Source organism: Moschus berezovskii, chromosome 21 (genome assembly GCF_049115385.1).
Source record: "Moschus berezovskii isolate FMDL1 chromosome 21, NW_MosBer_1.0, whole genome shotgun sequence".
Taxonomy (NCBI): Eukaryota; Metazoa; Chordata; class Mammalia; order Artiodactyla; family Moschidae; genus Moschus; species Moschus berezovskii.
In genome coordinates, this window is record NC_142480.1 from 13,593,693 (window position 1) to 13,609,257 (window position 15,565).

The following is a 15,565-nucleotide window of genomic DNA, read 5'->3' on the forward strand; positions in this document are numbered from 1 at the left end:
AAGGACCTGTCGTATTCTTGGCATTGAATATTTGTATGTAGGTGATAGGAAAGAATAAATGATGAATGAAAGCATGCTAAATTAGATTACTATTTTCTGTTTAAGTATAGCAAATTTGTTTTGTAACTGTGACAGGAGTTTATCACTTAACTAGATTAGTAGACAATAATCTGTAACCATATTTTACAGAAGGCACATATTACTATTTAAATGAATAATCAATAGATTAAACCTTTAAAGGCTGGTAGAGTATATCAGAAGATAACTCAGCAAATGTATTTTCTGGGGAATTGAGACATTATAATATGAATCTGCCTTGGAGAATTCAGAATGAATGATTATGGCACAGTTTCTACAATTACATTTTGCATTTCAGAGATCTTTTATAAACATTTTGTTTGCCATGTGCTAGGGATGCAAAGATTGATGGCTTGAAGGAAGGGCTTTTGGGCTATCTTGGATCAGTGAATTTATATTACTGTTCATATTATTGACTAAAAGCAAGAATAATATGCTTTGTTTCCTGTGTTGAAGAGGAAAATTGATATTCTAATTGTGACATTGAAAGAAACACATTTACATATCCATCTTCACAGTGACATCATGAACAGCAGAACTTCCATGTAGAGCTATTAACTTCTTCACCACAGAGCTTTTGACCTTAACAAATAGTTGACAACTCAAATTTCTGTGTTGAATAGTGTGCAAGAGACAGGGTTTCCCTGAAGAATTATTTAATATCTGACATTTGAAGAAACTTCGCATATGACTAACTTGGTCCTAAGTGATTTAATGCTCACAACGAACTTAATGAGCTTGCTGCTCTTGTTACCCCTATTGTGGAGACCAAAACCTTGAAGCATTTGCCTGAGTTTATATAGCCTTTTGTTGGGGAATCAGGATTTGAACGGAGGCATTCTGATTCCAGAGCCAGCTCTTTTAATTTTACCACATTGATGAAAAAAATCAATAAATAGTCTGTGGTAGAAACGAGTGTTATTTGAGCCAAACTGAGGACTATAGCCTGGAAGACAGCTTCTCAGATAACTGAGGAATTGCTCAGGAGAAACATGGTTTTCAGCACTGTTTTAATATCTTATCAGAATATAGAACATCAAACAAGTCAGGGATACATTCCTTCAGGGTTTGAAAAAAAAAGAGCATGTGCACCATAAGTCGGTATGGCGTTGGCTCCTGGGAAGGGAATCTTATCATTGAATGAGGACCAGCAGTGGCTTCCCAGGAAAGGAGGCGTTTAATCTTTATTTTTAACATGTCTGTTCTTTACTTGTGATCAGTGCACCCTTTGCTTTAATAATTAAAGCAGATATACAATGTATACTTGATAGGCCACAAATGGGCTATTTTAATCAGTATAAAAGTCAAGTTAATTCATATATAAACTAGAATGACTTCCCTATATACCTCAATATGTGAAAATATCTTTCATCAACACTGTATTGTCCCCCTAAGAAGATATTCTCAAAAATCACCAGATAAGGGATTTCTCTAATTATGCTGAACTTTTTACTTTCAACAGTCATTCCAGGAAGGACAAAAAAGATTTTCTTTTCTTTAAAAAAATGATACATTATTTAGGAATGGAGATCATTTAAAATGCTTTTAATATATACTTAGTAATTGATTAGAATTTTAAGTTTTTGGTTATTGTGAGGTTGAAAACCACTTTGAATAGTTTTTCATGATCTGAATTAATCTTGGAGTATAAATTGAATTTGTGAAATAACCTTGGTAAGTAAGAAATGGTAAACCCACTGCTGAATGCAGCTGTTTTGTGAGAATGAACTCTACTGGTGTGTAACTCTAAGAGAAGTTTTGCCATCCTTCAGTATTTTCATCTGTTATATTAAGGGTACAAAACCATAATGAAAAAATGAATGAAAAGATGTTATCCTGGTTTCCTTTGTGTTTTGTAAACAATAAATAACTTTTAATGGATGTCAGCATTTGTTCTTTTAATCAGCAGAGGTATTTTATTTATGGCTACTGAATGAGTCCACCTAAAAAGCTTAATCTATTCTTATTAAAAGAAAAAGCAGTACATTCAATTTTATTTATTAGAATTCAGCAATTATTGCCAAATAGACAACTTTTATCATCATTTTAGATTTTTCAAGGAGTGACCTCAACAGTTGATTTTAAACTTTTAAGTGATTCACTTTGTATCTTTTGATTTCTTAAGGCATGAGCAATTTTGGCCATTTTGACCATTACAGAATATCATGTTTAGAAACTGTCCAAGATTCAGTCAATGGCATGTACATAAAAAGGTTCTTTTTTTTAGTGATTCATGTGTCAGTTACTGGGGAATACTGGGTAATTATCAAATATAAACCACTTGAAATAGATGGAAAAACAGTGGAAACAGTGTCAGACTTTATTTTTTTGGGCTCCAAAATCACTGCAGGTGGTGATTGCAGCCATGAAATTAAAAGACGCTTGCTCCTTGGAAGGAAAGTTATGACCAACCTTGATAGTATATTAAAAAGCAGAGACATTACTTTGCCAACCAAGGTCCGTCTAGTCAAGGCAATGGTTTTTCCCGTGGTCATGTATGGATGTGAGAGTTGGACTGTGAAGAAGGCTGATCGCCGAAGAATCGATGCTTTTGAACTGTGGTGTTGGAGAAGACTCTTGAGAGTCCCTTATACTGCAAGGAGATCAATCCTGGATGTTCATTGGAGGGACTGATGCTAAAGCTGAAGCTGCAATACTTTGGCCACCTCATGGAACGAGTTGACTCACTGGAAAAGACTCTGATGCTGGGAAAGGTTGGGGGCGGGAGGAGAAGGGGACGACCGAGAATGAGATGGCTGGATGGCATCACCGACTCTGTGGACATGAGTTTGAGTGAACTCCGGGAGTTGGTGATGGACAGGGAGGCCTGGCGTGCTGTGATTCATGGGGTCGCGGAGAGTCGGACACGACTGAGCGACTGAACTGAACTGAACTGAGCTGAACTGAACTGATGAAGTATCAGTCAGCTGTTCTGTAGCTTGTTGGAATCAACACTAGCCAAGATTTTTGTGTTTATCTATGCTGACCCTAGTGATATCTGTTAACATTCTGTTCTTTCTTTAATCTTATATTTACTCTTTTCAACATGTGAACAGTAATGTTTTTGTGTTGGCTGACTTTATGTTTCTTCTGTTTTTTACTCCAAGCACCCTGGAATCCATGTAAATAAGTTCGCTTGTATGAGGTAGATGACTGACTTTCTTCTGCTCTTAGTCAGCAATACTGAAGAGCACATTTTAGCTTCTCCCCCTTTCTAAATTTCCTTCATTTTATTGTTTGCCTCAGATTTTATTTGACCTTTTCCTTATTATTTACTGCCTCATCACTTTCACTAGCTTCCTTCTTGCCAATTTTTGTCATTAGCTTACTTCCATTTAGCATAGTAAATCAACTTTTAATCCACAGATCTGTTCATTGTAGTAATCCTTTGTCTTCTGATTTTGGTAGCACTACCTCTGATTTCTACAACTGGAAAAACTAATGATGCGTTTCATATATAACATTTTTATCATATTTCATATATTCATATGTCATATTTCAGTCATTTGAAAAGATTATTCCAATGACTACGTTTAAGTCTTTTGAAAATGTGCTCTTGTGGTGTTTATTTCTCTGACATTTTCTCTACTTAAACTGCGTAGGAATTTAATTTTTTTTTAATTTGCATGTCTTTGGTCTCCGTGATTTTGAAGGTTCAGTATATATGTGAAACTTACATTATCAGAATTTATGAAAGTCAGTAAGTACTTTATTTTGACAGACTCCATGACATTTAGCTTTCTCTTTTAACACTTAGCTTTGTATGACAGTAAAAAGAGCATGTGTGCATGCTGAGTCATTTCAGTCATATCCAACTCTTTGTGACCCTATGGACTATAGCCTGCCAGGCTCCTCTATCCAGGGGATTCTCCAGGCAAGAATACTGGAGGGGGTTGCCATCCCTTCCTTCAGGGGATCTTCCAACCCAGGGATTGAACTCGTGTCTCTAGATTGGCAGGCAGGTGCTCTACCACTAGCGCCACCTGGGAATGTCTAGCCTTAGCTCTTTGTTTTTGAATTTTGAAATATCCCCAAACTTTATTCTTAATTACCAAATAACACTTTTTTAATATGCAGGTTTGCCACGCAGAACTTGAACTGGGGACTTGTTTTCAAGCAGTGAATAGCAGAATTCAGTTACAAATTCTTGAGGCACAGTACCTTCCAAGTTCATCAACACCCCTAACTTTGAGTAAGTATGTCAAAGTGGTTTAAAGTGAAATCTTAAGAAAATATTTATAACAGATTTTTCTTACATTTCTTACAGTGAAGATTATAATCTTAGTTACTTTTATTATTTAACTTATATACTTACCTTTCAACTTAAAATTACTTTATTGGATTTCAAATTTTAGCCATTATGTTAGCCAACTCCTCTCTTGATTCTTATCCAAAGTTGTTACCTTCTTGCATTTGTTGCTATTCTTTATTTATCTCATTAGTTAATATAGGTTGAGTGTCCAGAGGACTGTCAGATATGTTTCACCAGCCTAGATGGTGTATCCTTTCTCTAGGTCTATGCCCTTTTTTGGATACTCTGCTAACTCGAAACTTCATTTTAAGAAAATAACTCACACCTTGAAAATCTTGAAAAAACACAAACCATAAAACACTTTCTCACCTTGTGCCTTTGAGTATATTCAGAGTTTCTGATATTTTGGTTGTCTAGCCCTGGTTCACATGGCTACTCCTAGAGTGGGAGGTTTGAGGTCAGTCCTACCTAAAGGGCTAAGAGTGGGGGTAAAAGTGTTCCTTATTCCTACTAGAAGAAAAGAAAATATCTGGAGGTAGGCAGAAGCAATGATGTCCACTGTAACTACAAAGACTGAAAATTAATACAGTTGAGCACAATTCAAGAAACTGGGTAAAACAACAGCAAACACAAAGGAAGGTAGAAATAGAAATTAAAGCTAAAGTTGGAGTTGATAAACGTGAAGACAACAAAAACCCCACAAAATTAATGAAACCGAAAGATTGTTCTTTTGTAAAGAATATTAAAATAGACAAACCTATAGAAGGCTGGATCAAGCAAAAAATAAAAAAACACGAACAAGGAAAAGGATATAATTTCAAATTCATAAGAGGTTAAAAAATAAGATAACACCATTTTTTAACACCAGTTCATTTGAATAGCTATACAAAATAAATGATTTTCTAAGGAAAAAAATGTTGGAATTCACTCCAGAAGAGGTGAGAATCTGAATAGAACAATACTGTAACCATGTAAAAGCAGTTAAAGAACTGCCTCTAACAAAAGCAGAGGGCAAGATGATTTTACTGGCAGATTCTACTAAACTTTCAAGGAACATATAATTCCTTTTCTATATGACCTGTTCCACAGCATGAAAAAAGATGGAGTATGAGGTTAGCATATTCTTAATATCAAACAGAAAGGATAGCATACACAAAAAATAGCTATAGACTACCATTATTTATGTAGGTAAATGGAAAAATAATAAAATAAAAAATAAGTAAAGTCCAACTTGTCATTAAAAGAATAAGTTAAATTACCAGGACTGTATAAGGTTAAGTCTAGGAAACAAGGAAAAAACAATGCAGTTTATTATAGTAACATGTGTCTTCCTTTAATCAAAACAGCTAATGGTAATCAGGATTACCAGTGATCTCCATTTTATAAATATTGGTCAGCCTCAGTTCTCACTTTGTGGCTGCCTCCTTTCTGGAAACTCTTCACTTTCTGGTTGTCTGGCAGCCCCATCTCTATACCGTCACTTCTTAGATTAGTCAGACTGCACTTTCTGCTTGAGCTGTAAGCACTGTGTATCAGATTGAGGGGCAGGCTTAGGTGAACGCTGTATAAACCCAAATTTTACTTAGTGTGCTTCCCATCTTTTCAGAAGTGACACCCCTCTAGTTTCTTTCTGTTTCTGGTCTGTGTTTAGTGTCTTGAACAATTGTTTTTAATATTTTCCCCGGTTTATAATCATCATCTATGAGAAGTTAGTTTGTATAAGCTATTTTACCATTACTGGAGGCTCTGCATCTCAAATTTACTTAAAGAACAGATTTTCTCTAGTGGGCAGGTGTTTAACTTCTGGAGTCTCAAGCAAATAATTTTACTTATATAAATTGGTGAAATAATTCCTTTAGCTCTCCAAGGAGTTGGCACTTCTCTTTTGTATAATCCTTTTCATTGTACTCCTTTACTGCTGATTGTTATTTATGCCTACAATTCCAGTCTTTAATGGCAGTAGAGGAAGATTAGATTCATTTAAGGTGACAGTAATTTGTAAATTACAATAGTAATTGTAAAGTTTACTAGAGAAGTTTTCTCTTATGGCAGTAACTCATCAGATCTTTAAAAGTACTTACTGTTATTTTATGACAAATATAATATGTGGATTATATCTCTATATGACATTTAAATTTTTATTTATCAAAATTTCTTATTCTTTAGGTTTTTTTGTGAAAGTGGCAATGTTTAGCTCAGGAGAGTTGATTTATAAGAAGAAGACACGCTTACTGAAGGCCTCCAATGGAAGAGTAAAGTGGGGAGAGACTATGATTTTTCCACTTATACAGAGTGAAAAAGAAATTATTTTTCTCATTAAGCTTTATAGTCGAAGCTCTGTAGGAAGAAGACACTTTGTGGGACAGGTTAGTAGGCAGTTTTATCTCATATTCTTTCCTTGCACTTTTGTAGCATTTAAACAGTTGGTTAACAAAGGGAATACAGGATAAAACTGAGGCTGAATAGAGTGAAATCAAAAGTTAAATTCAATGCAAAACTCAAAAAATTTACTGTAAAAAAAGTTTGCAGGAAAAAAAATTTACTGCAAAAATCAAATATTGTCAGACTTTTGGCTTTAATACAAAAATAGTTTTAATTTCTGAGCAACCAGGATTTTTAAAATGAGTTTTTCTCCCTGAGATTTTCAACTTTTAAAAATGGTAGGAAAGATCAGTTTTTCAATATTCTTCTTGACCCATTCCTTGTGAAAGAGGAAACTATTAAGTATTTTAATCAGATTTCTTAAGGCTTGCTTTATTGTGTCATGTTCATTTTAATGTTTGTATGCTATTAGCTCCATTGTGGTAAATCTGAATTCCTAGAAAACATTGATCTGAACAGTGGTTGTGATATTATTTAGTCAATATTGTTATCTGGATTAACCTATTTTAAAATTCTTAGTAATTTTTATAAGACTGCATAACACTTGCTTACTTGCCAATCCTATGGAACTTGTTTTCTTTTGTAGTTCTTTTTTTCTCTTATTGGGTACATTGTATTAGCTGTATATTATTTTTTATCTTAATTACAATTGTTTGTCTCACATTTAAATTCCAAAATCTGTATTATTAGTTTTAAAAGCTTCTATTTGACAGCAAGATGTTATTAGCACTTTACATGAATCTTCAAATTATATGTAAATTTTCAAAGATTGATATTAACTGACTTCATATATTCTACCTAAAATGTTTGTGAAAAATATTACATTTTTATTGTTCTTCATTTATTCTTATTTGGAAAAGAGATTGAACTCAAGAATTAGTATAACTAGCATACTTTTCAAAGTCATGGGGCCTGTAAAGTTTTCCTGTATCATTGTCTCAACTACCATGTATGAAAGGAATAGGAGATTTACCTGACAATTTTCAGAATAACGTTTTTGGTGATTCCACTTTCTCAGTTGAGATTGTAGTTAAGAATAACTCTGGAAAGGTTCCTGTTGGTTATCTGTTCCCTCTGGCTCCTCTGGGAGCCTCAGGGAGCCACCCTGGTCAGGTAGTCACATGTGAAAACAAGATCTCCCACTCGTCTATCATCCAAAGCACTTTCCTGTTATCTGTTTTATATATTGGGATTCTTTATATGATTTTATTTGAAGGAAAGTTCTTCAGACCAAGAAATTAAAAGAGAAAAGTTTGAAAAACAAACCTTTTGAAGTGACCTGCTCCAATTTATTTATTTAAAATAATTAGAAACCGAGTTTCAAAGAAGTTAACTCCAAAGTAACATCATTTGTTAGTGCTATAGCTGAGTTGAGAATTCATGTTTGTTTCCTTGTTCACCTTGCCTCCATGATACATAATATATAATGTGATAACTTATATTTGCATAATACCTTATAGTTTTCCCAAGTTCACTCACATATGTTATCTAAGTTACATAAGTGATAGGTTCATTGAAAGTTATAGATCAAGAGTGATTTCATTTAGATTAGATTTATTAGATTTCAATTAAAATTACATTTTTATTTAATATAAAGTTACTTAAAATACACATTCCTTATCAATCAATTTGTAGCTTCCCAGGTGGCACTAGTGGTGAAGAAACTGCCTGCCAGTGCAGGAGATATCAGAGATGCAGGTTCATTCTCTGTGTCAGGAAGAACCCCTCGAGAAGGGCGTGGCAACCCACTCCAGTGTTCATGCCTGGAGAATCCCGTGGACAGAAGAGCCTGGTGGGCTACAATCCATAGGGTCGCAAAGAGTTGGACTGAGTGACTTAGCACATGCTAATCAATTTAAATTATAATTAGTCTCAATTAGTATTTACAAAAATGTTTTTAAATGGTTGGGATCAGTCTTAGGTTGAACTTCTAGGCTATTTGCCTAAGAAAGGATACTAAAAACTGTTTTGGAGGAAATGATTCTGTAATATCTCACATTGAATTTTTAAATTGAATTGAGTGATATAAAATAGTCTTCAGTAATTAGGTTAAATGTTTTAAAATTTAAGTTTCAAAGAGACAGACTTTTGGAAAAATGGAAATATGTTTAGTTAAAAATAGGTAACCTGAACTTCCAATTGTCTTTCATTAGTGAGAGTAATCAGTTGTATGAACTCAGTTACCATTATTGTATTAAGTTAAATAACTGTAATATTCCTTTACAGATTTGGATAAGTGAAGACAGTAATAACACTGAAGCAGTGAGCCAGTGGAAAGAGACAGTCACACATCCAGAAAAGGTTGTTATTAAGTGGCACAAATTAAATCCATCTTGAAGACGCGGCACATTAATGTCAAGTGACGAACTTGACATTCTTTTCAAGGATTTACGATTTTAATTTGCTACCAATTTAAAGAGACAAATCAGTACATTTGTTAATTTATTTATGGAGGCCATATTATAGTAATATAATGGATCTAATAGAAAAAAACTTGGTAAAAAATGGGATGAATTATATCAGATATCCAAAGTAAAGGAAATGTTTTAAGACAGTAGGGCAACTAAATAAATTATAAAGTCAGTAGGAATATTAGTCATAGGTAGTTACTGCTATATAATGGTTATGAGTATTTTAAAGCTTTACATAGATATTAAAAATCCAGTATATCAAGTCTCTGTTAGTACAAGTGGACATACTGAAGACTGCCACTGTTTCAGTGCTAGTCATTATTGATTACATCTTAACTCTACTCTTTTAACTCCTTGCTACATATTTTCCCTCAGAAAGCAAAAATGAATTGAACCACTTCAACTCTTCTTATTTGGGGAAAGTTTGTGGCCTATGTTTATCATTATTTACCCATAAGTTGTCACACTGCCACTTTATAAGCTATTTATCTCTAAGAAATCTCAGATATAGAAAACTACATTTTGGCAAGAATAGAATAAATGAAAACACCAGAAGGTTGAAGTTTAATTGGAAATTCAGTGTACACACATTTTTCTGTAAGGTTATCATCCATATAGCCCATCCTAATTAGCAGAATTAAATGAGCTTAAATAACATATCAGTATTTTATGATAATCATTTATTTGTTTTTAGGTCTTTAAATATAAATTACTTGTTCTATAAGAAAAACACCAATACAATATACTAACATATATATATGGAATTTAGAAAGATGCAAATGATAACCCTGTATACGAGACAGCAAAAGAGACACAGATGTATAGAACAGTCTTTGGGACTCTGTGGGAGAGGGTGAGGGTGGGATGGTTTGGGAGAATGGCATTGAAACATGTATATTATCATATGTGAAACGAATCGCCAGTTCAGGGTTGATGCATGTTATAGGATGCTCGGGGCTGGTATGCGGGGATGACCCAGAGGGAGGAAAAGGGGAGGAGGGAGGTGGGAGGGGGGTTCAGGAGGGGGAACTCATGTACACCCGGGGCGGATTCATGTCAATGTATGGCAAAACCAACCAATATAATATTGTAAAATAATTAGCCTCCAATAAAAAGAAAAAATAAAATAAACTGATTCCTCAAAGGGGATGCCATTGACATCTAAAAAATAATAAAATAAATAAATAAATATAAATTACTTGTTCTATAATCTACAACATTAGAATATTTTCCTATGTTTTAAAACTGACCGTACATGATAACATTATGTAGCAAATATATATTTTCTGTTACAGTTTTTCTCCGGTACTCACTACAACTCAATATGTAGGGATAATTTCAGTTTAGTTGGTCAGATAAGCTGTGATCAAAAAAACACAGTCATTTGGAGAAATCAGTAACACCATTCCTGATCTTGCAAAATATGACTTTATTTTTGTTAATGGGTAGTCTAAGTGATTCATCTTCCTTTTTTTTTTTCTCTCTTACCTTGTCCCACACATGCCAACAGATAAATAGTGATATTTTAGGTTAGAAGTATACTTTGCTGTAACTTAAGCATGCCCTTTTTATTCTGATTCTTGTTCTGTGTATCTCATTAAGTTCAGTTCAGTTCAGTCACTCAATTGTGTTTGACTCTTTGCGACCCCGTTGACTGCAGCACGCCAGGCCTCCCTGTCCATCACCAACTCCCGGAGTTTACCCAAATTCATGTCCATTGAGTCGGTGATGCCATCCAACCATCTCATCCTCTGTCGTCCCCTTCTCCTCCCACCTTCAATCTTTCCTTGCATTAGTTAAGATTTCCCAAATAAACACTAATTCCCCTTTTCCTGAGTACCACCTCCTCAAGCTACAAAACATGCATAGTTGATATGCCCTTTGCTTCTGCTTCTAGAGTTACGGTATACTGGAGGTGTTGACAGGTACTCTCTGACACTCTGCATTTTGAAATAATTTTTTTTAGATTTGTGAAAAATGGCATATTGGTGAGTACTCATGGACTCTCAAGAGAAATCACCTTGAGTGGAGGTGTTTTGAGTCTTTGAGACAGATGGCAGTCATTTAAAACAATTTTTAAAAAATAGACTTTATTTTTTAGAGAAGTTTTAGATTCACAGCAAAATTGAGAGGAAGGTACAGAGAGTTCTCATATACCCTCTACCCCCACATTTACGCAGCTTTCCTTGCTATCAACACCTTGCACTATAGTGGTATATTTGTTGAAATCACTGAACCTTCATTGACATATCACTACCCAAAGTCCATAGTTTATATTAGGGTTCACTCTTTATGTTGTACATTCTATGAGTTTGACAAATACACAAGTGACATGTATCTACCACTCTAATTTCATGCAGAGTAGTGTCACTGCCCTAAAAATTCTCTGCAAATACAACCATTTGAATAGTTGAGAAAGAAGTAAATGTATCATTGTCTTTTAGATAAGTAACAGACGTTATTGTTTTTAAAAAATCTAGAATTTTAGCAATTTTTGTGTGTTCTAGTAATGCTTTCAACTCCTAAATTTGTTACAAGTAATCATGTATTTAATGAAACTTCTAATTGTTTTATTTAATTTTCAATATTTTTAATATGTGTGTAGTGTATAATTTGAAGGAAAGATATAACTTCTTGGTTTCTTGTGTGTCTTAGAATCCTAGGTAAATAAAAAAATTAAAAGAAAATCTTTTTATTTTAAGGACTTCAGTTAGAGAAGTGTTTGACACAGCTAAGATCCCAAATATTTTAATTAGTGTTTACTTAAGCCTTTTTCAAATGAAGTAGTACTGAATAGATGTTCTTACTGTTTCCTTGAAGCTTTACCTGGAAATAGAAAAAGAAATCCACTGTTCTATTTATAGCTATTCATGAGAAAAAACATTAGAAACTGGTAATAAAAAATTAAATACTATGCAAAAAATCACTTCTCTTTGTACTTACTTGGCATTTTTTTACCTCTACCCACTTATAAATGAGAGAGAACTAAAATGATGCTGGGCAACCAGAGAAAAGCAGGGAGCGTTCACATTGATAGATAACAGCTTGCACAGTGCTAATCTCTAATAGTGTATTTATTTATAAATCTTCAGATTAATACAATTAATTAGCTACTGCTGCTGCTGCTAAGTCACTTCAGTCATGTCCGACTCTGTGTGACCCCATAGACGGAAGCCCACCAGGCTCCCCCATCCCTGGGATTCTCCAGGCAAGAACACTGGAGTGGCTTGCCATTTCCTTCTCCAATGTGTGAAAGTGGAAAGTGAAAGTGAAGTCGCTCAGTCGTGTCCGACCCTTAGCGACCCCACGGACTGCCGCCTACCAGGCTCCTCCATCCATGGGATTTTCTAGGCAAGAGTACTGGAGTGGCTTGTAATTAGCTGCAGTCCGTATCAAAATATAACTTCATTATTTGGCTTTTGTTTGGTTTTCTATGATTATTTTTTAGCGGAACTAGAGAACTTACCACTGAAGTATATCAGTTCAGAGAGAACCAGTGGGATTTTAAACGTAAGTTATGTAGTCATGGTCTGAAAATAACCTAAATTGATCTTTTGTTTGAATACAGTTATGTGAATTTCTCTGATACTAATGTACGAAAACTATATTTCCCAACAAAAATTTCCACTGTTTGTTTAATCAAATAATAGTTTGTTTATGAAGGATTTCAGAAATTTACAATAAATACCAACTTTTTATATTATGGCAGTAATGGATATTTCAAAAATACATATTTTTGGTATTTGGTAGGTTGTATTGAAGGGAAGTTGCAGATAAAAGTCTGTATTTACATTAGTTGTGAGAATGTTTACAGTTGACCCTTGAACAACACAGGGATTAAGGGTATCCCAATTCAGTTGAAAATCTGAGTATAACTTTACATTTGTCCCTCTGTGGTTCTGAATTCACAGGTTCAACTAACCTTGCATTATGTTATACTGTGCATGTGTGTTGAGTTGTTTCAGTTTTGTCCGACTCTTTGTGACCCTAAGGACTGTAGTCTGCCAGGCTTCTGTGTCCTTGGGATTCTCCAGGCAAGAATACTGGAGTGGGTTGCCATGCCCTCCTCCAGGGGATCTTCCTGACCCAGGGATCAAACCTGGTCTCTTTTATCTCCTGCATTAGCAGGTGGGTTCTTTACCACTAGCACCACCTGGGAAGCCCAGTTATCTAGTTCAGTTCAATTCAATTCAGTCGCTCAGTCGTGTCCGACTCTCTGTGACTCCATGAATCACAGCACGCCAGGCCTCCCTGTCCACCACCAACTCCCAGAGTTCACTCAAACTCATGTTCATCGAGTCAGTGATGCCATCCAGCCATCTCATCCACTGTCATCCCCTTCTCCTCCTGCCCCCAATCCCTCCCAGCATCAGAGTCTTTTCCCGTGAGTCAACTCTTCGCATGAGGTGGCCAAAGTATTGGAGTTTCAGCTTTAGCATCAGTCCCTCCAATGAACACCCAGGACTGATCTCCTTTAGAATGGACTGGTTGGATCTCCTTGCAGTCCAGGGGACTCTCAAGAGTCTTCTCCAACACCACAGTTCAAAAGCATCAATTCTTTGGCGATCAGCTTTCTTCACAGTCCAACTCTCACACCCATACATGACCACTGGAAAAACCATAGCCTTGACTAGATGGACCTTTGTTGGCAAAGTAATGTCTCTGCTTTTTAAATGTCAAAACTGGGACTTAGGTTCTAGAAAACCCCAGCAGTGTCAACTCTGGGGAGAGAATTCTTCATCTCAGATTTAGTTTAAAGATACTGAACAACATTTATCTTTTTAAAAATTTGGTGGAGTATCATTTTGGATATGGACAGTGGATACAGGGAGTTAAGAGATGCTATCTTCATTTGGAACCTGGCCAAATCTCTGCCTGCCTTGGCATTGTGTCCAGGAAAGGTACAAAATACTGTGATCAGAGGTTGTGCATCTCAGTGGGATCCATGCTCAGATGACTCAAACCCACCCTCAGTGGACCTGGTAAGCTCTAAGCCCACCCACTAACCTGGGGCAGAGCTTGTCTGCCTCCTGTACTTACTGAAAAAATCCGCATATAAGTGGACTTGTGCAGTTCAAACCTGTGTTGTTCAAAAGTCAGTTGTGTTAGGGTTCCAGAGAAATGGAATCAGTGGGAGATAGATAAGAAGGGAGGGAGATACAAATTTTCTTTTAATTATGAGGAATTCACATATATTTATGGAAACTGAGAAATCCCACAATCTGCCCGAAGCTGGAGAGCCAGGAAAACCAATGGTCTAATTCAGTCTGAGTCCAAAAGCTCGAGAACCAGAGGCACCAATAGTATAAATCCCAGTCTGAAGTCAAGAGAAGATGAAATAAGAACAGCTCAGTGAGGCGAAAAAAAAAAAAAACACAAGTTCATCTTCCCTCTGCCTTTTGTTCTTTTCAGGCGCTCAACAGATTAAAAGGTGCCCCCCTCACATTGATACAAGTATTAATCTCATCCAGAAATACCCTCACAGACACACCCAGAAATGATATTTAATCTGGGCAACCTGGCCAGTCAAGCTGACACATAAAATTAACTATGGCAGGTACCTACAGTGTTCTTTTAGTGTGTTAGTTGTAATTCTCATTCAAAAATAAATATCAAATGCTTGAACTTTTGTCTGAAACATCAAGAAAATAATTACGAAAAGGAAAATATATGAAGTACCTGTCCATTTTGAAATACAGATTTAAGATTTAAAAAGGTCTTAAAGAGTGTTGACCTGAAATAAATACACTGTGCTGACTGAAAAGAAAAAAAAAATGCACAGCCTGAAAGTTTAGAATTTTGTTTTATTCAGCAGTTTTCCCAGGACTTCAAGCCTAGAAGATAGCCTCTCAGATCACTCTGCCCTGAAGAGGTAAGGAAGGAGCCAGGATATATAGGGGTTCTTATAACAAAGGTAGTGGGAACATCAAAAGATGAATTAAAGAAAACTGGATATCTTAAGGAATTTAACACTTTTCTATGTATGGGAAGATGCAAGAACCAGGGCTCATTGAAAATCATTTCTTTGATTTGTACCTTAGCTATCTTCCCATCCTGAGTTCCCTCAGGGTGCACTGCTGTGGGTGGTTGCAGCCACTGAGGGCTTGACAGCAGGGGCAGCCCCATTTGTCTTCTTCCTGAGTTCCCTCAGGGTTCACTGTCAGGAGCAGCTTGATGGCAACATCTTTTGTTTACCCATATGACAGGCAACATTTTTTGTTCAAAACTCAGATATTTCTCTAGAAAAGATGGATTTATTTGAGAACAGCAGAAGATTGCAATTTGTGGCCAGCTACCATGGAGAGTCAAGTCTAAGTCCTGCCTGCCAGTGAAGGAGAACACTTTATAATAAAGAGGGGAAAAAGGGAAGTTGAGAGGGCTACAGTAAACAGAGTCCATGGCTTTTCATTGGTTGAGTTCTTAAGAGGAGTCTCTACTTACT

At 35.6% G+C, this 15,565-nt stretch overlaps 1 protein-coding gene across 4 annotated transcripts in view; it reads left to right on the forward strand.

Annotated features, from left to right (window-relative positions):
• Positions 1–10,097, forward strand: part of TC2N (tandem C2 domains, nuclear) — a 40,491-nt gene extending 30,394 nt beyond the window's left edge. Inside the window, exons 10-12 of one of the 4 annotated variants that reach the window (XM_055418393.2) lie at positions 4,156–4,270; positions 6,497–6,696; positions 8,939–10,095. In XM_055418393.2, the coding sequence (XP_055274368.1) occupies positions 4,156–4,270; positions 6,497–6,696; positions 8,939–9,049 (426 nt within the window). In that variant the 3' untranslated portion in view covers positions 9,050–10,095. Of the gene's footprint in view, positions 1–4,155; positions 4,273–6,496; positions 6,697–8,938 lie in introns of those variants that run through there. The other 3 variants (XM_055418392.2, XM_088829456.1, XM_055418394.2) reach the window with 3 other exon arrangements.
• Positions 10,098–15,565: the final 5,468 nt, after the last annotated feature.